At 40.1% G+C, this 20620-nt stretch overlaps 1 protein-coding gene and 1 long non-coding RNA gene across 5 annotated transcripts; one reads left to right on the plus strand and one right to left on the minus strand.

Annotated features, from left to right (window-relative positions):
• Positions 1-276: 276 nt before the first annotated feature.
• On the plus strand, positions 277-13957 carry plppr3b (phospholipid phosphatase related 3b). 4 transcript variants are annotated; one of them, XM_087273495.1, is made up of 9 exons: positions 277-540; positions 2037-2132; positions 2558-2661; positions 3213-3398; positions 3535-3664; positions 8116-8311; positions 8528-8585; positions 9068-9241; positions 11525-13957. In XM_087273495.1, exons 3-9 carry the CDS (start codon positions 2581-2583, stop codon positions 12782-12784), a joined length of 2085 nt encoding a protein of 694 aa, XP_087129621.1. In that variant the 5' UTR covers positions 277-540; positions 2037-2132; positions 2558-2580; the 3' UTR covers positions 12785-13957. The 4 variants fall into 4 exon arrangements, with proteins under 4 accessions (XP_087129621.1, XP_087129623.1, XP_087129622.1 ...); XM_087273497.1 differs by lacking the exon at positions 8528-8585; XM_087273496.1 differs by lacking the exon at positions 2037-2132.
• On the minus strand, positions 13550-17639 carry LOC147834764 (uncharacterized). Its single transcript, XR_015502490.1, has 2 exons — positions 16041-17639; positions 13550-15647 (listed from the first exon to the last, which is right to left on the minus strand). It is a non-coding gene; the product is annotated as an uncharacterized LOC147834764 (long non-coding RNA).
• Between the last annotated feature and the right edge of the window lie 2981 nt (positions 17640-20620).

Raw genomic sequence — 20620 nt, forward strand, 5'->3', positions numbered from 1 at the left:
AACCTTTAGCGAAGGGGACATTATGATATGCATGGGGTGTTTATGAGTGTTTTTATTGACTATAAATGATCCAATAATCTAATCTCCACCCCAAAACCCTGTTATCTAAACACACGTTACCTGTGCAGTACCATGTTTCCACTGCTGGAGGAGATCAGTGCGGATCACTCGCAGAAGATGCTCAGGAATGCTGCCACACCTGATGACTGCTGATGATTGACCGATTTTATACACACTTTATCAGTGGATGCAGCACTGTCAAATCATTTTTATATCACACTGTGGGCTCCTTCTGCTACCGAAGCCCCACAGATATCAGACCCCTGACTACAGAAGAGCAGTAACAGCAGCTCGGTGAGTTGAGAAATATTATGGTTGGCTCCACATAACAGGAGTCCACGGCTGCGTGATTGTTCCGTGGAAAACGTGAGCTGCAAGAGGAATATGAACTGAAAGAGCCGCAGTCTAAAATCGTGAGGAACGAATACACTTGAATTTTCACTCGGGATTTACAGGGAATCGCCGCTTTTCACAGTGAAGGTGAGATTTTCTCCACTTCTCTGCCTGCATGGTGAGCAGCAAACATATCAATCGGAATAAACAACATGACGCGACGCGACCAGAACGCTGCCAATTAATTACGTGGGGGGATACGGTCGCGTCGCGTCCAGCGGAGATGCGGTATTAATAAGATAAACGATTACTGAGAATGTCGCAGTGATGCTGCTGTAAGGACGCAAATCTAGTCTTACATAATAAACGCCACCTCAGTGTGACTACAGAATTAATTAAATTGATCAGAATATTGGTCAAATCTATAAACATGTATGGATGTTGTTATGTAGGTCGTTCAGCATTGATATTAGGTGATTGTCTCAAGCATTGTTTCAAATTGACTCCTACTCAGTGAGTCAACAGCTGAAAAACTGCTAACTGTTAAGTGACTAAAATTATTATTATTATTAATAATAATAATATACTACCGTTTAGCCTAATTATTTAATCTTTTAAAAGCCTACTTCATTTCATATTCAGTTTGGTTATAACACTGATTTACTTAAAAATGCATAGGCTGTTATTTAATTCTCTATATCTATCTATCTATCTATCTATCTATCTATCTATCTATCTATCTATCTATCTATCTATCTATCTATCTATCTATCTATCTATCTATCTATCATCTATCTATCTATCTATCTATCTATCTATCTATCTATCTATCTATCTATCTATCTATCTATCTATCTATCCTCTATGTCTGTGTTTTTAAAGTCTATTCTGTGAACAATGATCATGGTGTTACAATGTCAGTGTACTTGAATGTAATTGAAATCATCAACAGTTATCTCTCCATCAGTGACTTTTCTCACGATGTGTGACCATTAGTGAGACTGAACTAGCTCATTCTTATCTGATTACATTATTGATTTTTGCAGGGCCTCTTCACCTCAAGTGTATAATTTGACTTGTTGTTGTGGCTTGAAATTTTTTATCGACCCATGTTGTTTTGGAGTATGGTGGGTTAGTTTTGCTTGGATTTTTTGCAGACAAACCAGGGTCAAAAAGTAGCTGTGTCGCACAGCACACTCTTTAACCCCACTTTCACGGGGAACAGATTTGTGTGAGAAACCCAGTCAAGTTTAATTAACTTTATCCGCAGTCAAAGCCTCACGCTGTGAGTGTGTGTGAGCACAAACACAGCCTTTTTAGGAGAGATCTCAGCGCCTATGGATTCTTCTCAGAAATCTTTTGCCTGTGAGACATATGTGGCTCCTTAGAGATAAACAGAGCTCCCACTCTTGAAAACAGGCTCTCTGCTAATTTCAGCTAAACCTCGCTCACTCCCACTCGAGAGTTAGGAGAGTGTCTTCGGGACAAGTGCCTTGTTTAGTCACTGTTGATTTGGCAGAGCACGAAACACTATTCTCTCAATGTCTGCTCAAACAATAACCCACATCAACATTTGTTCATTATGCTTGTTTGAGACTATACTGAGAGGAGTTGTTTATTTAATTTTTTATTTCTTTCCTCAGGCACACCGTCTGTTATCCATTCATTCAAGGGGACTACATTTTGTTTCAGATGAGAAAATAATAATTCGAACATTTTAGTGCAGTCCTTTTCCTGCGGTTAGTATTTAACAAAAGTTTTCTCTCTCACACACATGCACTCACACAGATTTTATTGTAGTTATCTTTTTGGAAATAAAACAGGCCAAAAATATTGATGAAAATAATTTTGTGCTGCCAAACCAATGAGATTCTCTTTTTTTCTTAGTACCACCATCATGCACTTAAAAAAAATAATCAAAGATGATTGCTTGGATTTGGACTAATGTTTTTTACATTAAGCGGTTGTAAACTATTTATTTGGGCTGAATTTAAACAAACAAATTAATTTGAACATTACTAAAATTAATTTCTTAGTTTAAATTCAACCCATATACATTTTTGCAACCATTTTGCTGAAATCTTTATTTTCAGTGTGACTAAAATTAAGTAGCAAATCATTGTTCATGGCTATGATATGCATTAAAAAATGCATTTGTTGACAGAAAATCTTGAGAAGACCACCACCATGATAACTGCACGAGAAAAAATCAAGAAGAAACCCCCCAAAGACAGTCTGACACTGCTACCCTGCTTCTATTTTGTAGAGGTAAATCATCATTTATTACCAGTTTAATACTTCACCCTTTAAGATGCACTCCTTGAAAGAAAAATTAGCCCAATCTTGCATTTAACAGTACAATGACACAACTCTGATAAATAGTAATAAGCAATTAAAATAATAGTTATAGCCTCTGGATAAAAGGTCGACCAGGTGGTTACGATGCTTGTAAAAGTTTTAAATATATTAGGTGCTATACAAGTAAGCTTTCTAAATTTCTTAGATGCGCTATTGAAAATCCATAATAGCAGTCATTTTGACTGTGTTAGTATACCTTTCACCACACTGTCAGTCCAGGAATACAGTACTCCGTTGACATTTAACAGCCATCTGTTACAACTCCTCAGCAGTAATAAATCTCTGCTCAGATGTTGATATGTTTGTGTATTATCAATCTTTTATATCTTTTTGTACATGACAATGGCAGGGAGTTTTGTACATTTTAAAATTGATGAAGGCTTTTGCATTTAGCCTATTTCAATGTAATAAATTAGGAATTACCTAAAATTATACACCCCTGCTTCCCTTGTAAATCTTAGTTACCCATTGTGGCATCCTCCATGGTTTCGCTGTACTTTCTGGAACTGACGGACGTGCTCCAGCCAGCGCAGGTGGGATTCCGCTGCCATGACCGATCTCTCAGCATGCCTTACGTGGACAGTGGCGATGAGCTTATACCTCTGCTTATGCTCCTAAGTCTGGCGTTCGCTGGCCCTGCTGCCTCTGTGAGATGACAACCATCCTTATAATCATAATATTATTTTAATAACGGTCTTTGAATTAAGTTTTATACATTTAATATCTTAAAAAGGTGCATAATATTGAACCATCCTTAATTATTTCCCCCCATCTTTTGTCCAGATTATGATGGGTGAAGGTCTACTGTATTGTATGCAGTCCAAACTGAAGGTTCGACCTGGGATTGAGGGAAGCATCAATGCTGGTGGATGTAATTTTAACTCTTTCCTGCGGAGAACTGTTCGTTTTGTTGGTATGTAACATTCTTTTTATTACAAGGCAATTTTACACATATAAGATGTATATTTACACCAGGGTTGCCCAAACGTTTTCATATGAAGGGCCAAAAAAAATTTTCATCGAGAACCTAGGGCTGAAGATAAATAAACCAAACTATGTTACATTAAAATCATGGGTAATTTCCCCATTTATTTTATTCATTCATTCATTTTATTGGCGGCTTAGTCCCTTTATTAATCTGGGGTCGCCACAGCGGAATAAACGACCAACTTATCCAGCATTATTTTTACGTAGCGGTTGCCCTTCTAGCCGCAACCCATCTCTGGGAAACATTCACACACACACTCATACACTACGGACAATTTAGCCAACTCAGTTCACCTGTACCGCATGTCTTTGGACTGTGGGGGAAACCGGTGCACCCGGAGGAAACCCATGTGAACGCAGGGAGAACATGCAAACTCCACACAAAAAAGGCAACTGAGCTGAGGCTCAAACCAGCGACCCAGCGACCTTCTTGCTGTGAGGCGACAGCACTACCTACTGCGCCACTACGTCGCCTCATTTATTTCATAACTTTGAATCATATTAACTAATGTAGTATAACTTTTTAAATTGTACATTTATTGCAATAAAAACATAAACAATCACATTTATAACACAGTGAAGTTTAATGCTGCATACACTAGTCAAGCAGAATCTGGCTTTACCTTGATTCCCTCGCCAAAGTCTCTGCATTGTCCTCTATCCGGCGGGTGACAGTATGTACATTTTAAACTAAACTACAGCATTTAAATTAAAACATTTAATTTCAGTAAGCCATTTTTGTAGCTTAACAATAAAACAAACAAATAAAAGTTTACATTAAATTTGAATTTACAATTTTTAAACCAAATACTGCCTATTTTTTTTTTTTTTTTTTTTAGTTTTATATTTAGTTTGTTTATTAGAGTGGTAGTTCATTCCAGTTGACATTTGAAGCTGACAAAATGCTCTACCCTGTTTTTACACCCTTCTTTAAGGAGGTAGCCCATTCTGATAGAAATTTGAAGCTGACAAGATGTGCTAATTCTTTTTTTTTTTTAGAAAAATGACAGATTAAGCACATTCTGATAAAGAAGCACAAATCGTCAGAACACAGGCCCTAGTTTGGGCATCTCTGATTTACACAAATAAGATCTGTAAAATAAAAATATTGTGAAATATTGTGTGTTATTTTAATGAATGAAAATTAGCATGGGGTGCTCAACCTTTGGTGTTTGTGAGTTCTAATGCCTCAGTAACGTGAAGTGACACAATACTTTCAGTGAGTGTCGTCTTTCTGATGAAATGTTAAACCAAGGTTCTGACTCTTTTTCTCTCTGTGGTAATTAAAAATCCCATAGCACTTCTCATAAAGGGTAGGGGTGTACCCCGGTCTCCTGGCCAAATTCCTCCATCGGCCCAATTCCCATCATCATAGGCCTCCCAATCATCGCCATCCACTAAATTTATCTATCACCAAATCTATCACTGTCTCTCCACTGCATCTAAAGCTGGTGTGTGGTGAGCACACTGGCCCAGTTGCCCTGTGGCTGCCTATGCATCTTCCAAGTGGATGCTCCTCACTGGTGGTGGAGTGGGGAGACCCCCTCATGATTGTGAAGCTCAATGGGTGTATCGGCATACACGATAAATTACTTACTACTTACTTATTTACTAACAACAGTCACTGAAAAACAAACTAAAATAAAATAATTATCAAAAATAAATACATTTTCGGGATTATTAATAAGCACTAATTTCGTGATCTCTGTTTAGAGAAACAGCTTTTTTACAGCCTAACACATCAGTCAAGCAAATTATTATTCAAAAACATTCCTTTATTCATTCTCCTTCGGCTTAGTCTCTATTTCAGAGGTTGCCATAGTGGAATGAACCAACTATTTTAGCATATGTTACGCAGAGGACGCTCTTCTAGTAGCAACCCAGTACTGGGAAACACCCATACACACTCATTTACACACACACTTATACACTACGGATATTTTAGTTTACTCAATTTACCTATAAGGCATGTTTTTGGATTGTGGGGGAAACGGGAGCACCCAGAGGAACGCAAACACGGGAAGAATATACAAACTCCACACAGAAATGCCAACTGGTCCACACTGTACCACTATACAAAAGTATCTTTTCTATTCACCTTATTTTTTTGTGTATGAGCGAGTGCAGCCATTTGAATCTTTTTGGCTTGAGGCTCATTCACATCCATTCATTTTTAGAATTTAAAAACAGCTTGTTTTGCTGCTTAATATTGCAAACTGATATTTTCTTATTATATGATTCTGCTTTGTCTATATAATCATGCAAACACTTGTTTGTAGAGCAGGGAGTTTGACCATTTTCTGGGGTTTATTATTCCTAGTCTTTCTCCCATAAGCAGCTGAATCGGAAGTTCTAAAACAATTGCAAAAACGAGCATACTTCCACATCAAAGAATAAGGTCAATAAAGCACATTGAAACTTTTCTTCATTTGGCAAAAATGTGAAGTAGCCATGTTTAACTACATATACAGTATGATCTATAATATGAAAAAGATTGTCTGGATTGTATTTGTGGGGTTTTGAATTCAGTGCTTGTTCAAAGTGTTTGTTTTTTATTACTAAGAGGTTTGCACAAGAGTTAAAGGGCACCTAGGTTAAAACCCCTTTTTTCAGATTTAAGATAGGTCTTTTGCGTCTGCAAAATGTGTCTGTAAAGTTTCAGCTCAAAACACCCATCAGATTTTTTATTATACCTTTTATAAGATTCTATCTTATACCTTTTTGCATCAGGTAGTGGTTTTGTTGTGCTGCACCTTTAAGGCTAGTCCTCCCTGCCCACCGTGTCTTTGTGCCTTTCTGCGTGCCTTAATCTCCTCCCTCGGCTGCGTCAGATAACAGACAGACGTAAAGGAAGAAGATCGCACGTAGCGTTTGTGAGAAATACTGCAGTAAGAACTTTACCAATGAGTACATGTTGTGTTATGTGTTATGTTAATGTACAAAATAAACCTGATTTAACATCCACAAAGCGGGATCGAACTGTCAACTTTTATAATTGTCCTGACAAGCGGCTGTGGTGATGAAGTAAATCTGAAGTAAATCGCTGTAATTCATTACAATCATGCGCTGTTTTAAAACATTTTTTAACTTGTAAAACTCACTCTTGATCACATTTGATGATGATTATAGATCCTAGCAAATTGAACAGACCTCTTATTCCCGGTTGCTTTGTGCATATCGTGTTTTGTTGATATGATTATACACGTGACTACCGGGACTTGTTAATTCACAGCTGTCAATCAAGTCGGTGGGTGGGGGGACCGCACTTCTACATCAAATTGCGTTCGGTGTGAAAACCGCTCCAATTGGTCCGCCGTATTTATGTTGTTCAATTGAAAAAAAAAGAACTGGGTGTGTTTATATCATCCCAATATTACGGTCTATACACTATACCTACACACATGTCTGTCCAAACAGCTTGAAAAGTAGATTTTTTACCATAGGTGCCCTTTAATGTAAGCTGTTCCAACGATAAACTTTAAGATAATTTAAACTCTGCTAATCTATAATTACTAAAACTATAACTGAAACTGAATATATAAACTCTGCTAATCTATAATTACTAAAACTATAACTGAAACTGAATATATAAAACCTAAACATGAATATGGGTGGCACGGTGGCTCAGTGGTTTGTACCATCACTGGTTCTATTCTCGGCTGAGCCAGATGGCATTTCTGTTTGGAATTTGCATGTTCTCCTCGTGTTTGCGTGGGTTTCCTCTGGGTGCTCTGGTTTCCCCGACAATCCCAAAAACATTCACTATAAGTGAATGTGGTAAGCTAAATTGTAAGTAATGTTTGAGTGCAAGAGTGTATTGAAGTTTCCCAGTACAGAGTTGCGGCTGAAGGGCATCTGCTATGTAAAACATATGCTGTAATAGTTTGCGGTTCAATCCACCGAAGGAAAATGAATAAATTAATAAGTAAAAAGGTTTTCACAAAATATCAACAAATTTAAGGCTAACAAAAACACTCATGAAACTATCTAAAACTAAGCTGAAATGTAAAGCAAATTAAAAAATATTTTATTTTAATTAAACTATAATAACCCTGGGCTGATTTACCTTATAATCCCAGTTTCCGGATGCCTTGTATAATATTTTTACTGTAGTTATAAGTTGAAAACTGTATCTATTACAATTAAATGAACTGTATTTTATGATGTTCCATTTTATTATATGGCTATGTCAGTTTTGTTGTAAGATTTGTTTTATTAAATTGTATTTCTATTATTATTATTGAAACTGCAAAATAAAATTGCAACACAAAATGATGCATTATGTAATGTGATTCAGGCAAAGTGTTACATAAAAAGAATGAAATGAGTCATCAGCGTTTCATTCCTCCTCATGATCTCCCTTTTTTTGCACTCTAGGTGTTCATGTGTTTGGGCTTTGTGCAACAGCATTGGTTACTGATGTCATCCAGCTAGCCACTGGCTATCACACGCCATTCTTTCTCACAGTGTGCAAACCCAATTACACTATCCCAGGTGTGTCCTGTGACAAGAATCCTTACATCACCAAAGACATTTGCGCTGGGCAGGATCAGCATGCTATTCTATCTGCAAGGTAATCTGATGTTTAGATACTTAATAACATGTTATTATGTGATTAACTGTGATTAAAGCCTTGCACAATCACGTTTTGTTTTTTTCTCCCTTTGTGACGTTCTTCCTGTAAAGCACTTCCTACTCACCCCATTTTGAAAATGTAAACATTTGACTTTAACTTTGACTTCTGCTGCATTTCTGGTCTAGACAAGATGTTTGCTTTCCTCTGTGACAGGAAAACCTTCCCTTCCCAGCATGCAACCCTCTCTTCCTTTGCTGCTGTTTATATTTCAGTAAGTCTCTTCGACACCGTCTCAGTGTGTTTTCTGAATGTGTGTTTACAGCAAATACTATTTTTATATGAACCTAATAGGCTTCTGTGGTGTGTTCCTCTGTAGAAATGAAGAGTATTCAAAGTAACAGAAATAATAAAATAAGCAAGCATTAAAGTTATATTATAATTCAGATCTGCATGGAATAGATTTCACTCATGCCTTGGCACAAGTAATAGATTTCAACACATTTTTGTTTTCAGAAAGGTGTGATTTAATATGCTCAGTTGCATTATATGTTCACTAGATTAGTGAACATCTAATAATAGGTAAGCGCTTCACATGTCTAGGTACTTGGCAGGATCCACTTGAAGCGAAAGACATGAAGATAAGTTGTTACTGCTTCCCACTTTGTGCTTGTCAGACTGTAAGTAGCTGCAAGGCAGTATGTTATTAATTTGCAGATGACAGCTGAAGACCTATGCTGCTCTCTGCTTTTCTAGATGTACTTCAATTCAACAATTTCGGATAGCACCAAGCTGCTCAAACCTGTTCTGGTGTTCGCCTTTGCCATTGCGGCTGCGTTGACAGGACTCACCCAGATCACCCAGTACCGCAGTCACCCCATTGATGTTTACGTTGGGTTCTGTATTGGTGCCGGAATTGCAGCATACCTGGTAAGTGATTGCTGATTATTTATTGCCAGATAAGGCATTACAGTGGCAAAGTGGGTAGCATGATCGCCTCACAGCAAGAAGGTCACTGGTTCGAGCCCCAGCTGGCTCAGTTGGCCAGTTTTCCAATTTCTTTATGGAGTTTGCATGTTCTCCCCATGTTCGTGTGGGTTTTCTTTCGGTGCTCCGGGTTCCCCCACAGTCCAAACACATGTGCTGTAGGTGAATTCAATAAACTAAATTGGCCATAGTGTAAGAGTGTGTGTGTGAGTGTGTATGGGTGTTTCCCATTATTGGGTTCCAGCTGGAAGAGCATTCACTGCGTAAAACATGCAGTATGCTGGAAAAGTTGCCGATTCATTCCGCTGTGACGACCCCTGGTTAATCAAAGGACTAAGCCGAAAAGAAAATTAATTAATGAATATTGGCAGATGTGAACTGTCTTTCATATCATGGCTGTGGTCATCTTGCTGTTGAGCACATATTATGTGTATTTTTTATTTTATTTTGTTCTAGAGCAACTTTTATAAGAACGATTTATTATTTTAGAGTTTGTGAAGTGTCTTTATTCGAGTTTTAGGTGCATCAACAACAACATTCAGCAATTTTCTGTTCCAAATCTGTTCTCAAATTTAAGGCTGTAATAGTTTACATTTGGCTAAAATAGTTCATGGAAGCTGAATCTGTGACTCATGAAACTATTGCTAATGTCATGCTCTACTATTTGAGCTACATAAACACTGTTTTTTTGTGTCTGATCATTCACATAAAACAGCACTATTCCATATCTATTTTTCAACCCAGTCAGAAAGTACTGTTTAAGCCATAAACTACTCCACAAATTATAAATTTAAAAGTACATTTATCTGGGTTATGTACACCAAAAATGAACAGCGGCGGGAACGCTGCATTCTGCAGTTCATATCCAGCCCTACAGTAATTGGACTAGAGTTAGAGCAGGGTTAGAAACAAAGTCTTTGGAAATGTAGCCCTTCAGAAACCATAACATATAAAGCCATATCCAGGTAATAAGAATTGTTTTTAATGTGTTACATCCCCAAATGAGAAAAAGTTTGGAGAGTATGGAAAATGCAAATAAAAAAAGTAGTGATTTTTAAATTTACTTTGACTTGTATTTCATATCAGACAATATAAACACAAAATATTTCAAGTTTTGTCTGGTCAACTGCATTTAGTTTGAAAATATACATCCTTTCTATCATTCAATATACATCTGAATCTGTCATTCAGACCTGCAACGCATTTCAAAAAAGTTGGGACATGAGCAACATAGGGCTAGTAATCAGGAAAAATAATGAAGTGATTTGAAACAGGTGATGTTAACATGTAATTGTAATCATGAAAAGCATCATAAAAAGGTCTAGTCCTTAAGGAGCAATAATGGGCAGAGGAACTACTATGATCTCCAATCCCTCAGGTGGCATTGCGTCAAAAATTGTCATTCATCTATAAATAATACCACCGCAGAGGCTAAGGACTACTTTGGCAATCTTTTAAAACTGTACTTTGCCAAATGGAAGCCTTATTTTAACATTGTCCAGATGCGCTGTTGACTTCTCTGGGCTCTGAGGCATCTAGTATGGACTGTCATACAGTGGAAACGTGTACTGTGGTCAGATGAATTTTAGGTAATTTTTGAAGAAATGGATGCTGTGTGCTCCAGAACAAAGAGGAAAAGGACCATCCAGATTATTTCCAGCAAGTCCAAAAGCCAGGGTCTGTCATGGTATGGCATTGTGTGAGTGCCCTTGGCAAATGGTGATGGCACCATTAATGCTGGAAAGTACATAGAGATTTTGGAGCACAATAGGATGCCTTCTTTTTATACATATTTCAACAAGACAATGCAAAGCCACATTCTGCATACTTTACAAAGTCCTGGCTGCAGAGGAAAAGAGTACAGGTACTGGACTGGTCTGCCTGCAGACCCAACCTGTCTGTAATAGAGAATGTGGGGCACATTTTGAAGCATAAAACGAGACTTGTTTGCAGGAAGAATGGGACAGAATTACACATGAAACCACTTGGTGTCTTCAGTCTCTTAACATCTTTTAAGTGTTGTTAAAAGGAATGACAACATTACAAAGTGGTAAATGCTTTACTGTTCCAACTTTTTTTAAATGTGTTCGAAAAAAACAATAAAAATCATGAGAAAGAAAATTTAGGATTCACTACTTTTTTATTTGCGTTTTCCGTACTGTGCCAACTTTTTCAGAATTGGGGTTCTATATAAACATGCCACTTTAAAACTCTGTTTCATTTCAGGCTTTCCATGCTGTTGCCAACTTCAAATCTCCAGAGGACGCTGTGATCCCGCAACCTCCTCCTCAACAGAAAGATGCTTTGAGGGCTCTAGCCCAGCGAGGTCACGACTCTGTATATAACAAAGGTCATGCTTCTGAAAGCAATGAAGAAATTACATCACCAGCATCTCTAGATGGGCTAAACAGGCCTGTGCAGCGGGAGAAAACCTCATTGGGAAGCTTAAAGAGGGCCAGTGTGGACGTGGAGTTACTTGCACCTCGCAGCCCAATGGGAAAAGAGACCATGGTAACATTCAGTAACACATTACCCCGTGCTACAGCTCCAGAGGAGCCAACAAGGCGTCTGGTGACTGTACCTGTACCACTGGACCCAATGCGGTCACAACAATTAGTGTCTGAATGGAAACAAAAGTCAATGGAAATGCGAGGTGGGAGCTTGCCTGATGAAGACACCAGTGATCAGGGCTCAGACGGTGGAGATGACACAACCACAGAGGAAGATAGCATCCATTCTTCAGTCTATTCATCTGTTCCACATATGTCTAAACCAGCTAACCCACCTACAGGTCCAAAAGCAGTGATGACCCCTCGCCCTCCCACACAGTCCTCAATTCCCCCTCCTGTATCCCCTAAAAGTGCCAGCACTAGAGCCAAATGGCTGTCCATCACTGAGAAAAGTGGTGCTAATATTCCAGTTGTCAAGGCAGGAAATCAGCCTCGGATCATGCAGGTCATCGCCATGTCAAAGCAACAGGGATTGCTTTCTGGATCTGCAAAATCCTCAGAAACTTCATCCTCTTCTGGTACTTCATCGATCACGGGCACAGAATCATCGCCCAATCGCTCGGAACGTGACGGCAGTCCAGGCATCATAACCGTTGATGCCCATGCTCCCCATCACCCTGTAGTTCGTATGACCTCCAACCCCAATAATCCCTGGGAGTGGAGAGGGTCTTCTGATGGAAACATGGCTGAGTCTTATGAGCTGAAAAATGTAAACCGTGAGGGTTCCCGCATTTACCGTCATGTCAGGAGTGGCTCTCCATGTTCCTCTGCCAGTGAGGCTGACCACGGGCCACCTCAACCCCCACAACCTCCCCAGCCACCACTTCCCCCTCAACTTCCACCTGTGGGGAACACCTCAGAGGCTCGCAGTCTGCGCCGCAAGACCCCTCTAGTTCTACTTGATAGGGAGGGCAATCAGAACCACACTGAACAGGACAACTACTACAAAAAACTACAAAGTGGCAGGCATTTCTGAGTGACATGAATATATGAACACAACTATACTTTTTGGTCTTTTGCTTTTAATTACTGTATCTGATTCCATGAGGAATATCTGAATGACTGAAACCAATACACTTTGAGTCAGCAGAGCTTCGGGAGATGCTGTCTCTGACGTCTTAAGAGCACAATGGTTTTTGCCCAGTGAAGGCAAGCCACACTACATTATCACATCAGCACAGCTGTGATGTATTTCCATAATCATCATATTCCAAAATTCTTGCAAGGCAGATAGTAAAATAATGTTTGAGATCATTTTTATTGCTGCTCTTTTCGTTCATACTTGGCTTAAATGTGTGACTGAGATGTCAAGTCGAATTTATATGTATGTATGTATGTACACGCACGATTGTTTAGTATATGTTGTAGTGCTACAATTATATTAGAATATATTTGCCTTGTAACGCTTATGGTAAAACCCAATTTAAGCTGTTTTGTTGGCTTTTATGAATGATATTTACTTTGCAAAAGGGTAACATTCAATCTACATCTGACCATAAATGCTAAAATGTTGTTCTGGACATTTTCCACATCTGCTGAAGACATCCCGTGGAAAAGCTGTGGAAATATTGAAGCACTTTGAAAAGCACTTATGAATCACTTCATCTCTTTCTGTGTTAACAAGTGAAGTGAACTTGAAGGTCTATGTGGTATTCCAAAGGAATGTTAGACAAACATGGACTCTCATAATCCATCAAGTACCTTGTAACGGAATAGCTATCGGACAACAGTCCACGTAAAGTATTTTTATGTGTCATAATGAGAAACATTTCACCAAAAGAAATGTGGTGTAAATCACAAAAAGAATTTCTACAAGCTCTCTGGGATTTATCTGTAATAGTTAGCAGTCTACTTGTCATGCTGTTTCCCAGAGGTTCTCCTCTATAGATGAACATGATGCATGTTATGTGAGTGTCGTCAAGGTGGAAGTGGAGCCTTGTCAGTGAAGAATTCCAAACTCTTATAATGTACATTTGCAGCTGTCACCGCAGGTTGAATTCTGTTTGTGTCAGCTCTTTCCGAACGGTGCTCTGAGCTGCTCCTGGATCTCTATAGATGGTTGTCCGTACTGGATGCTTTGTGCTGTTGATGCAGTTTCTGAAAAAAAGACAACATGTATGACAACAATAAACAAGCTGCTGTAAATTAAGATGTCATTTGTAATGAACTGAAAATATTGCCCTTCCCTCTTTATTTTTTGTACACACACACGCACGCACACGCACACACACACACACACACACAAAGAATGCCCTGAGGGCTGAGCACCCCCTGTTGGTCTCACTTCTAGCAATATTTTATTATAAATTTTTACTTTAACATGTGTAAAACCTAAAATTAGATTTTATTGTGATTTTGCAAGAGACATTTTAAAACTGCTTAGAGGGGTGTGTGTATTTTGTATTTCTTACAGGTATAGCCGTACCAGTAATGTTTTACTTTGTTGGGACATTTTTTTGATCCCCATAAAGCAAAAATGGGTGGGAAATTCATGGATGAAGTACAAAAAATGTAAAAACACACACTTTCCAGTTAGGGTTGGCTTTAGGGGTAGGGGGATAGGATATACAGTCCATACAGTATAAAATCCTTATATCTATTGGAAAAACATTGTGCAAGGTGTGTCCCAAATCCCATACTTACTCACTATTCTTCACCATTTTGTCAAGCCAAGAGAGTGAAAACAAAGAAACCGCCATTTTTAAAAACATTGCCAAGACATTACACTAATCATATATACATATAATAATTAGCCATGGTTGAACCACGCTCAAACAAACCTTGTTGTCGTCTTGATGAATCTTCCATGTGCCCTGTAGTTGTTTACAAGGTCGTTTAAAGGGAGAGCAGTTTCGCTAACTTGCATGCGCAAGTCTATATTTAAAATAAGAAACATCTTGAACTGATGATAATAACGTGCGCATATTGAAGTGCTTCTGACATCCGATCCTTTCAGAAACAGACAAACTCCAGAGTGGTGCATGAAAAAACAAAGGAGAAGCCAGAAAGGGTACCTAGCTCGAGAAAAGGGTACCCAAAAGGTGGAACTACACGAATAGCCGAACGAGCCATGGTTTACCCATGCTCAAACAAACCTTGTTGTCGTCTTCATGAATCTACCCTGTGCCCTGTAGTTGTTTACAAGGTAGTCTAAAGCAAGAGCAGTTTCGGTTTCTTGTGTGCTCGAGTCTATATTTGAAATAAGAAACATCTTGAGCTGATAATAATAAGTGAAGTTTTTAAACTAATTTCGAGGGGAGCACGTGATATAATTGACTGCAGCTGGCCACCTATCTACACTCATTAGTTAGCCAATCAGATCTATCCTAACTCACTATAAGTAGCCTAGCTAGATATTACTCCCTTATCTTCGTTTTCCGAAGAAGCAAACGACAGGTCCGCTCTAGCTCCTCCAAAAGTTACTCACGGACAAACCGGATCCTCCACATCTCCTACTATTCTCTAACTACAATGCCACACCACCATTACTACCATAGTCAACAACTACAAAATGACAAAAACAACAACAACAGCGACGGCGGTGGAGATCACAACAGCATCAGCGCAGCCACAGACAAGAAAGAAAGCTCAGCGCTCCCTAAAACACCAGCCCCGTCTTAACAACACCCAGCCCAGCATGAAAGTCAGCTCGAGACCGAGGCTCCAACAAGAGGCCGTAGGCCTATCCACTCCAGCCAGATCACAATGCAATCCCCAGCTCCGCTACGTACCTTCTCCAGCATCATCATGCGTCACTCATATCCAACAACGACTTTCACTGACCATAATTCAAAGCCGCTGCATTAAACCCAAAAGACTTACGAATCCACGTCTTCTTACTTGTCGACGTTTGTCACGTTTAAGCTTTTACTGAATTACGTTTGCAAACTGACCTAATTTTCTGAATTTCTAATTCCAGGTTTCGTCTACTGGATCACAGCCGATCTCAGCGCTCCCTTCCCATAACCTCACTAGCCGTCCACCAACGCTGAACCAGAAATCACAGAGCAATTCCCCGTTAAGCACATTCATATCAGCCCTACTGAAATGGGCATTAGAACATTTCTAAAAACGTCTAAGAACGGCTCTTTCATCTCCTCATTATTGTGCCTTTTTTCAGCATTAACAGCATGATTCTGCCTAATGAAGATGCTTTAAATTATCATGTTATAAACCAAGCAATCTCTCTAATCTAGACGGCTGCAAAGCTCAGTTGCAAATCAACATTACACCCGCCACCCGATTTCTGGCATTAATCGGAGGTCACAATTATATTTCGTAGTCTGTTTAACATTCGGATGCAGAAGTAGCCCACACATTTATGCCTTAAAAACGATCCGCTGGATTCTTGCCAATAACTACGGCGTTTGCATGTAATTCATCTACTAGAAGTTTCCCGTTTCTCTCTCCCTAATATCCTCCAGCTAAACTTAGTGACCGGTTTTCTAATATTTGCATTCTCATCGCGGAAGAACCTCGGCTTAAGCACTCTATAGAATTCTTAAGCATCAATTAGGAGTGACAGAATCCCAAGCATCAATAGGCTACTTGAATAAATCGACAAATTAGTCCCCTTTTATATTCTGGAAGAAAGATCACGCTAAGCACAAACTGCTCTCCATCTTAGAACATTAAACACACATGCGCATTATCCCGCAGGGATGCCTTTTCGTCACTCATCTACTTCATCTCGCAGCATCAATCTTCAGACTAGAAGAGAAATTGTCTAAATCCGATCTTGGTCGTAACAAACTCTGCCTGAATGGCGTCGCGCACCAGAGGCGCCGACGGCGTGGTGACGCGGCGCGCTTATGACAGGGGATAGTAGACTAATGCACACCAGACACACGCATTCATACTTTATAAAAAATAAACTAATCAAATGTACAAATAGCGCTCCGCGGCGCGGCAGAATACGAAGTGTCATGAATTGTGGCTGGGCACTACGGACAGCCGCATTGACTTTCTTAGTATTTATTTCCTAGTATTTATTTATTGGAAGTCAATGGTTACAGGTTTTCAGCTTTCTTCAAAATGTTGTCTTTAGCGTTTAAAACGGGAGTCACCAACCTCTATGAAACTGAGAGCTACTTCTTGGGTACCGATTAACGTGGAGGGTACCAGTTTGATAAACACTTCTCAAATAACAAGTTGCTCAATTTACTTTTAATTATAATTTAAGTTTTTGGTAATAATTAATAATATTCATCCATGTGAAGATACTGATCATGTTAATGATTCTCACAAAGTTACCAGCAATTATTTAACAGGGTAGGAAATACCCTGTAATTAATATATCAATGTGCAACACTATTTATTTATCTTTGCAAATATTTACATTTTTAAATGATTACTTCTATATTAAAGAAAGCTTACTAGTAAGTGGCGCTATGGTGAGCTATTTTTAGAACAGGCCTGTGAGCAACACACGAGAGCCTCGTGGGCTACCTGGTGCCTGCAGGTACCATGCTTGGTGACCCCTGGTTTAACAGAAGAAAGAAATTCATAAAGGTTTGTAACCATCAGGTGGCGCTTATAGCATGCGACCTGCTTATGCTTTCCTTCCTTAAGCACTGGAATAGAAGCCATTCATTTATTAGCTATCCAATTTCATCCTCAGTATATCCTTTTTACACAGATGCCGCCCCCTCCATAGGGGATATTATCAGGGCCGCCGACGCGCTTCTAACGGGCAATATCGTGGAGAAATTAATAGTCTGCCTCCAATATTCTCATGCACAGTTACAATGAAGTTGCCGTTCACTGCACTAATAAAGGGCGTTATCATTATCCTGCTTAAGGCGGCTCTTCATCGCTACATTCTGAATTTTTAAAAAAAAATCCATTTTTACTGTTGTACATGTTCTTAGTTGCATAGGAAATCGCTGACTCATCTCTCCTTTTAAGATGATAATCCCATAACCACAGCATACACAATTTGCATCAACATTCATTTATACATTTTAAGTTACCCCAAAACACCTCATCAATTTCTCACTGCTCAACACATCCACACATTCCATTCCCCACACAACACTTCATTTCTGTTTTCCCCGCTTATAATCAGTCTATACATCACATACTTGCATTCTACAAACACATTCAAGACAACTCCATCAAGAGCTATTTAAGTGGAATTAAATTCTTCCACACACATACTCTCCAAATGCATTGCACAATCAGAAAAGGCTACCTATCCTTTCATACAGACCACACTCTAGATGCAATGTACTGTATATTCTCGTCTTTTTCAGATTTCTCAGATGTTCTGAATTTACAGTAACACCAAATTTCGATCCCTCTATCCACCCACCATCACAGATCTGACCTTGATTGACGAGGAAACAATTTCCTTCCTCATCAAGCAAAGTAAACAGATCAATCCAGAAAAGGACATTGCATCTTCATATTCAATATTCTCTCCTCCACAAGCCCGTTCCAAATACTCCTAGCTTCATACACTATAGGAAAACACTAAGCGCAAGTCCCCTAGCCCCCTTTTCATAGACGACACACACCACCCAGTAACATGTTTTGGTTCCAAAAACACCTTAAAGTCATAGGACTATTCAGGCTTCCGTCAGATTCATAATCCAGTCACTCATTCAGAATTGGAGCCGCCACCACAGCAGCACACAAAGGGCTATCGCAACAACACATACAAACACTAGGAAGGTGGTCTCCCGACGCCTTCAAATCTTATATCTGACTCAGCCACAGCCATCTCAGGGAAGCTCAGAGGACCCTCACCAGCAGACGCAGTAATCCCAGCGGCCAAGGGCATGGGCCTAGTCCAGGGAGAGAATACGACCCAACCATACCAGCTTCCCGAGGGCAGAGGAACTACCCAGTCTCCCAAGGGCGCGGGCATGACCCAGCCATCTAGCTTCCTTTCTTCCTTCCAGCTGATTTGCACTCAGCCTTCTCCCCCTTTTCACTCACCTAACTCCAGCAGGAGTTCTTTCCCTGCCCAGACCCTCCAGCTGGGGCTTCACCGACCATTCCTTTTCCCGACTCCAGCTGGGGATGGCACATACAGCTCTCTCTCCCGTAGGAGAGCCAAGAGCTTCAACTCTCGCAAGAGTCAGTAAAAACGCCCCCCCAAGGCCCTAGATTACCCCATTATATATTTATATATCTATATGTTTCATACAAATATATAATTATATATAGTGCTGCCACCTCCCAGCTCTATCTCGGCAAGGAGTGTTCCTCGAGCACATTACTCCTTCAGAGTCCCCGCCCCCCCCTGCCCCCCTTCACCCCCCTCTCCAGCCGGAGTCCTTCCTTCCCCTTACCTTATAATGACTCCAGCAGGATTCCCGCCCACCCCATGGCTCTGACCTCCGCAGGGGTCTCCCCGAGTCTTTACTCCTGCAGTAGTATTCACAGCCCACGCCAACTATGCTCGGGTTCCCGCAGGAACCTGTTTCACCCTTTGCTCCAAAGGAGCCCCTTTACCTTTTCTTTTTCAAATAACTTTATCCAGCAGCCGGATATAGCATTTCAAGCCTTTGGGGAGTTTCTTCGAATACACGGCTGCTGTCCCGAGCTTCATGCATTTGGGGAGCTCTCGAGAACCACCTGATCTCGTACTCCCCTCACATGCTCTATGGACCTGGCGGGAGCCCTGGGCTCAACTATCTCCGAGCTCAGGGTTCTCTCCCGGGACAGCATGCCAAACCTGCTTACAGTTGTCAAGCAATATCTAAGTGTGAACTCTTGAAGTGAAGTTTTTAAACTAATTTCGAGAGGAGCACGTGATATAATTGACTGCAGCTGGCCACCTATCTACACTCATTAGTTAGCCAATCAGATCTATCCTAACTCACTATAAGTAGCCTAGCTAGATATTACTCCCTTATCTTCGTTTTCCGAAGAAACCCCCCATCCACCCCTTTCTCCTCTTTTTCTCCTTTACAAAAAAGGGGAGCTCTCGAGAACCACCTGATCTCGTACTCCCCTCACATGCTCTATGGACCTGGCGGGAGCCCTGGGCTCAACTATCTCCGAGCTCAGGGTTCTCTCCCGTGACAGCATGCCAAACCTGCTTACAGTTGTCAAGCAATATCTAAGTGTGAACTCTTGAATGTGCGGATATTGAAGTGCTTCTGACATTCGATCCTTTCAAAAACAAACGGCAGAGTAATGCATGAAAAAACAAAGGAGAAGCCAGAAAGGGTACCTAGCACGAGAAAAGGGTACCCAAAAGGTGGAACTACACGCATAGCTGAACACTGATTGGTTACAGAGAATCGTCACTCACAGAAGCAGGAGAATGAAAATAAAGGAACTGTCATTTTTAAAAACACTGCCAAGATGTTACACAGTAATAATAATAATTTAATTATTTAATTATAATAATCATTTTCTTGTCGGCTTAGTCCCTTTATTAATCCAGGATCGCCACAGCGGAATGAACCTCCAACTTATCCAGCAAATTTTTACACAGCGGATGTCCTTCCAGCCGCAACCCATCTCTGGGAAACATCTACACACACATTCACACACTCATACACTACAGACAATTTAGCCTACCCAATTCACCTGTACCACATGTCTTTGGACTGTGGAGGAAACCCATGGAAGGCAGGGAGAACATGCAAACTCCGCACAGAACCAGCGACCCAGCAACCTGCTGTGAGGCGACAGCACTACCTACTGTGCCACTGCCTCGCCCACATATAAAATAACAAGTTATGGTCGACCCAAACTCAAACCTACCTTGTCGTCATCCACCCCACATCAGACATGCTCCAACTCTATCTGTTTTTTAAAAAGCGTTTGAAACTCTGCTTTGTTCTTAAGCATT

This window comes from Danio rerio, chromosome 11 (genome assembly GCF_052040795.2).
Source record: "Danio rerio strain M-AB ecotype USA chromosome 11, GRCz13ab, whole genome shotgun sequence".
Taxonomy (NCBI): Eukaryota; Metazoa; Chordata; class Actinopteri; order Cypriniformes; family Danionidae; genus Danio; species Danio rerio.

What these genes read in the sequence shown, in the direction of transcription:
- plppr3b (XM_087273495.1), top strand. Translation starts at nt 2,581, where the DNA reads ATGATAACTGCACGAGAAAAAATCAAGAAGAAACCCCCCAAAGACAGT. An exon ending in CATGCTATTCTATCTGCAAG is followed by an intron (nt 8,312 to 8,527) that starts GTAATCTGATGT and finishes CCTCTGTGACAG; the next exon opens with GAAAACCTTCCCTTCCCAGC. An exon ending in TTGCTGCTGTTTATATTTCA is followed by an intron (nt 8,586 to 9,067) that starts GTAAGTCTCTTC and finishes CTGCTTTTCTAG; the next exon opens with ATGTACTTCAATTCAACAAT.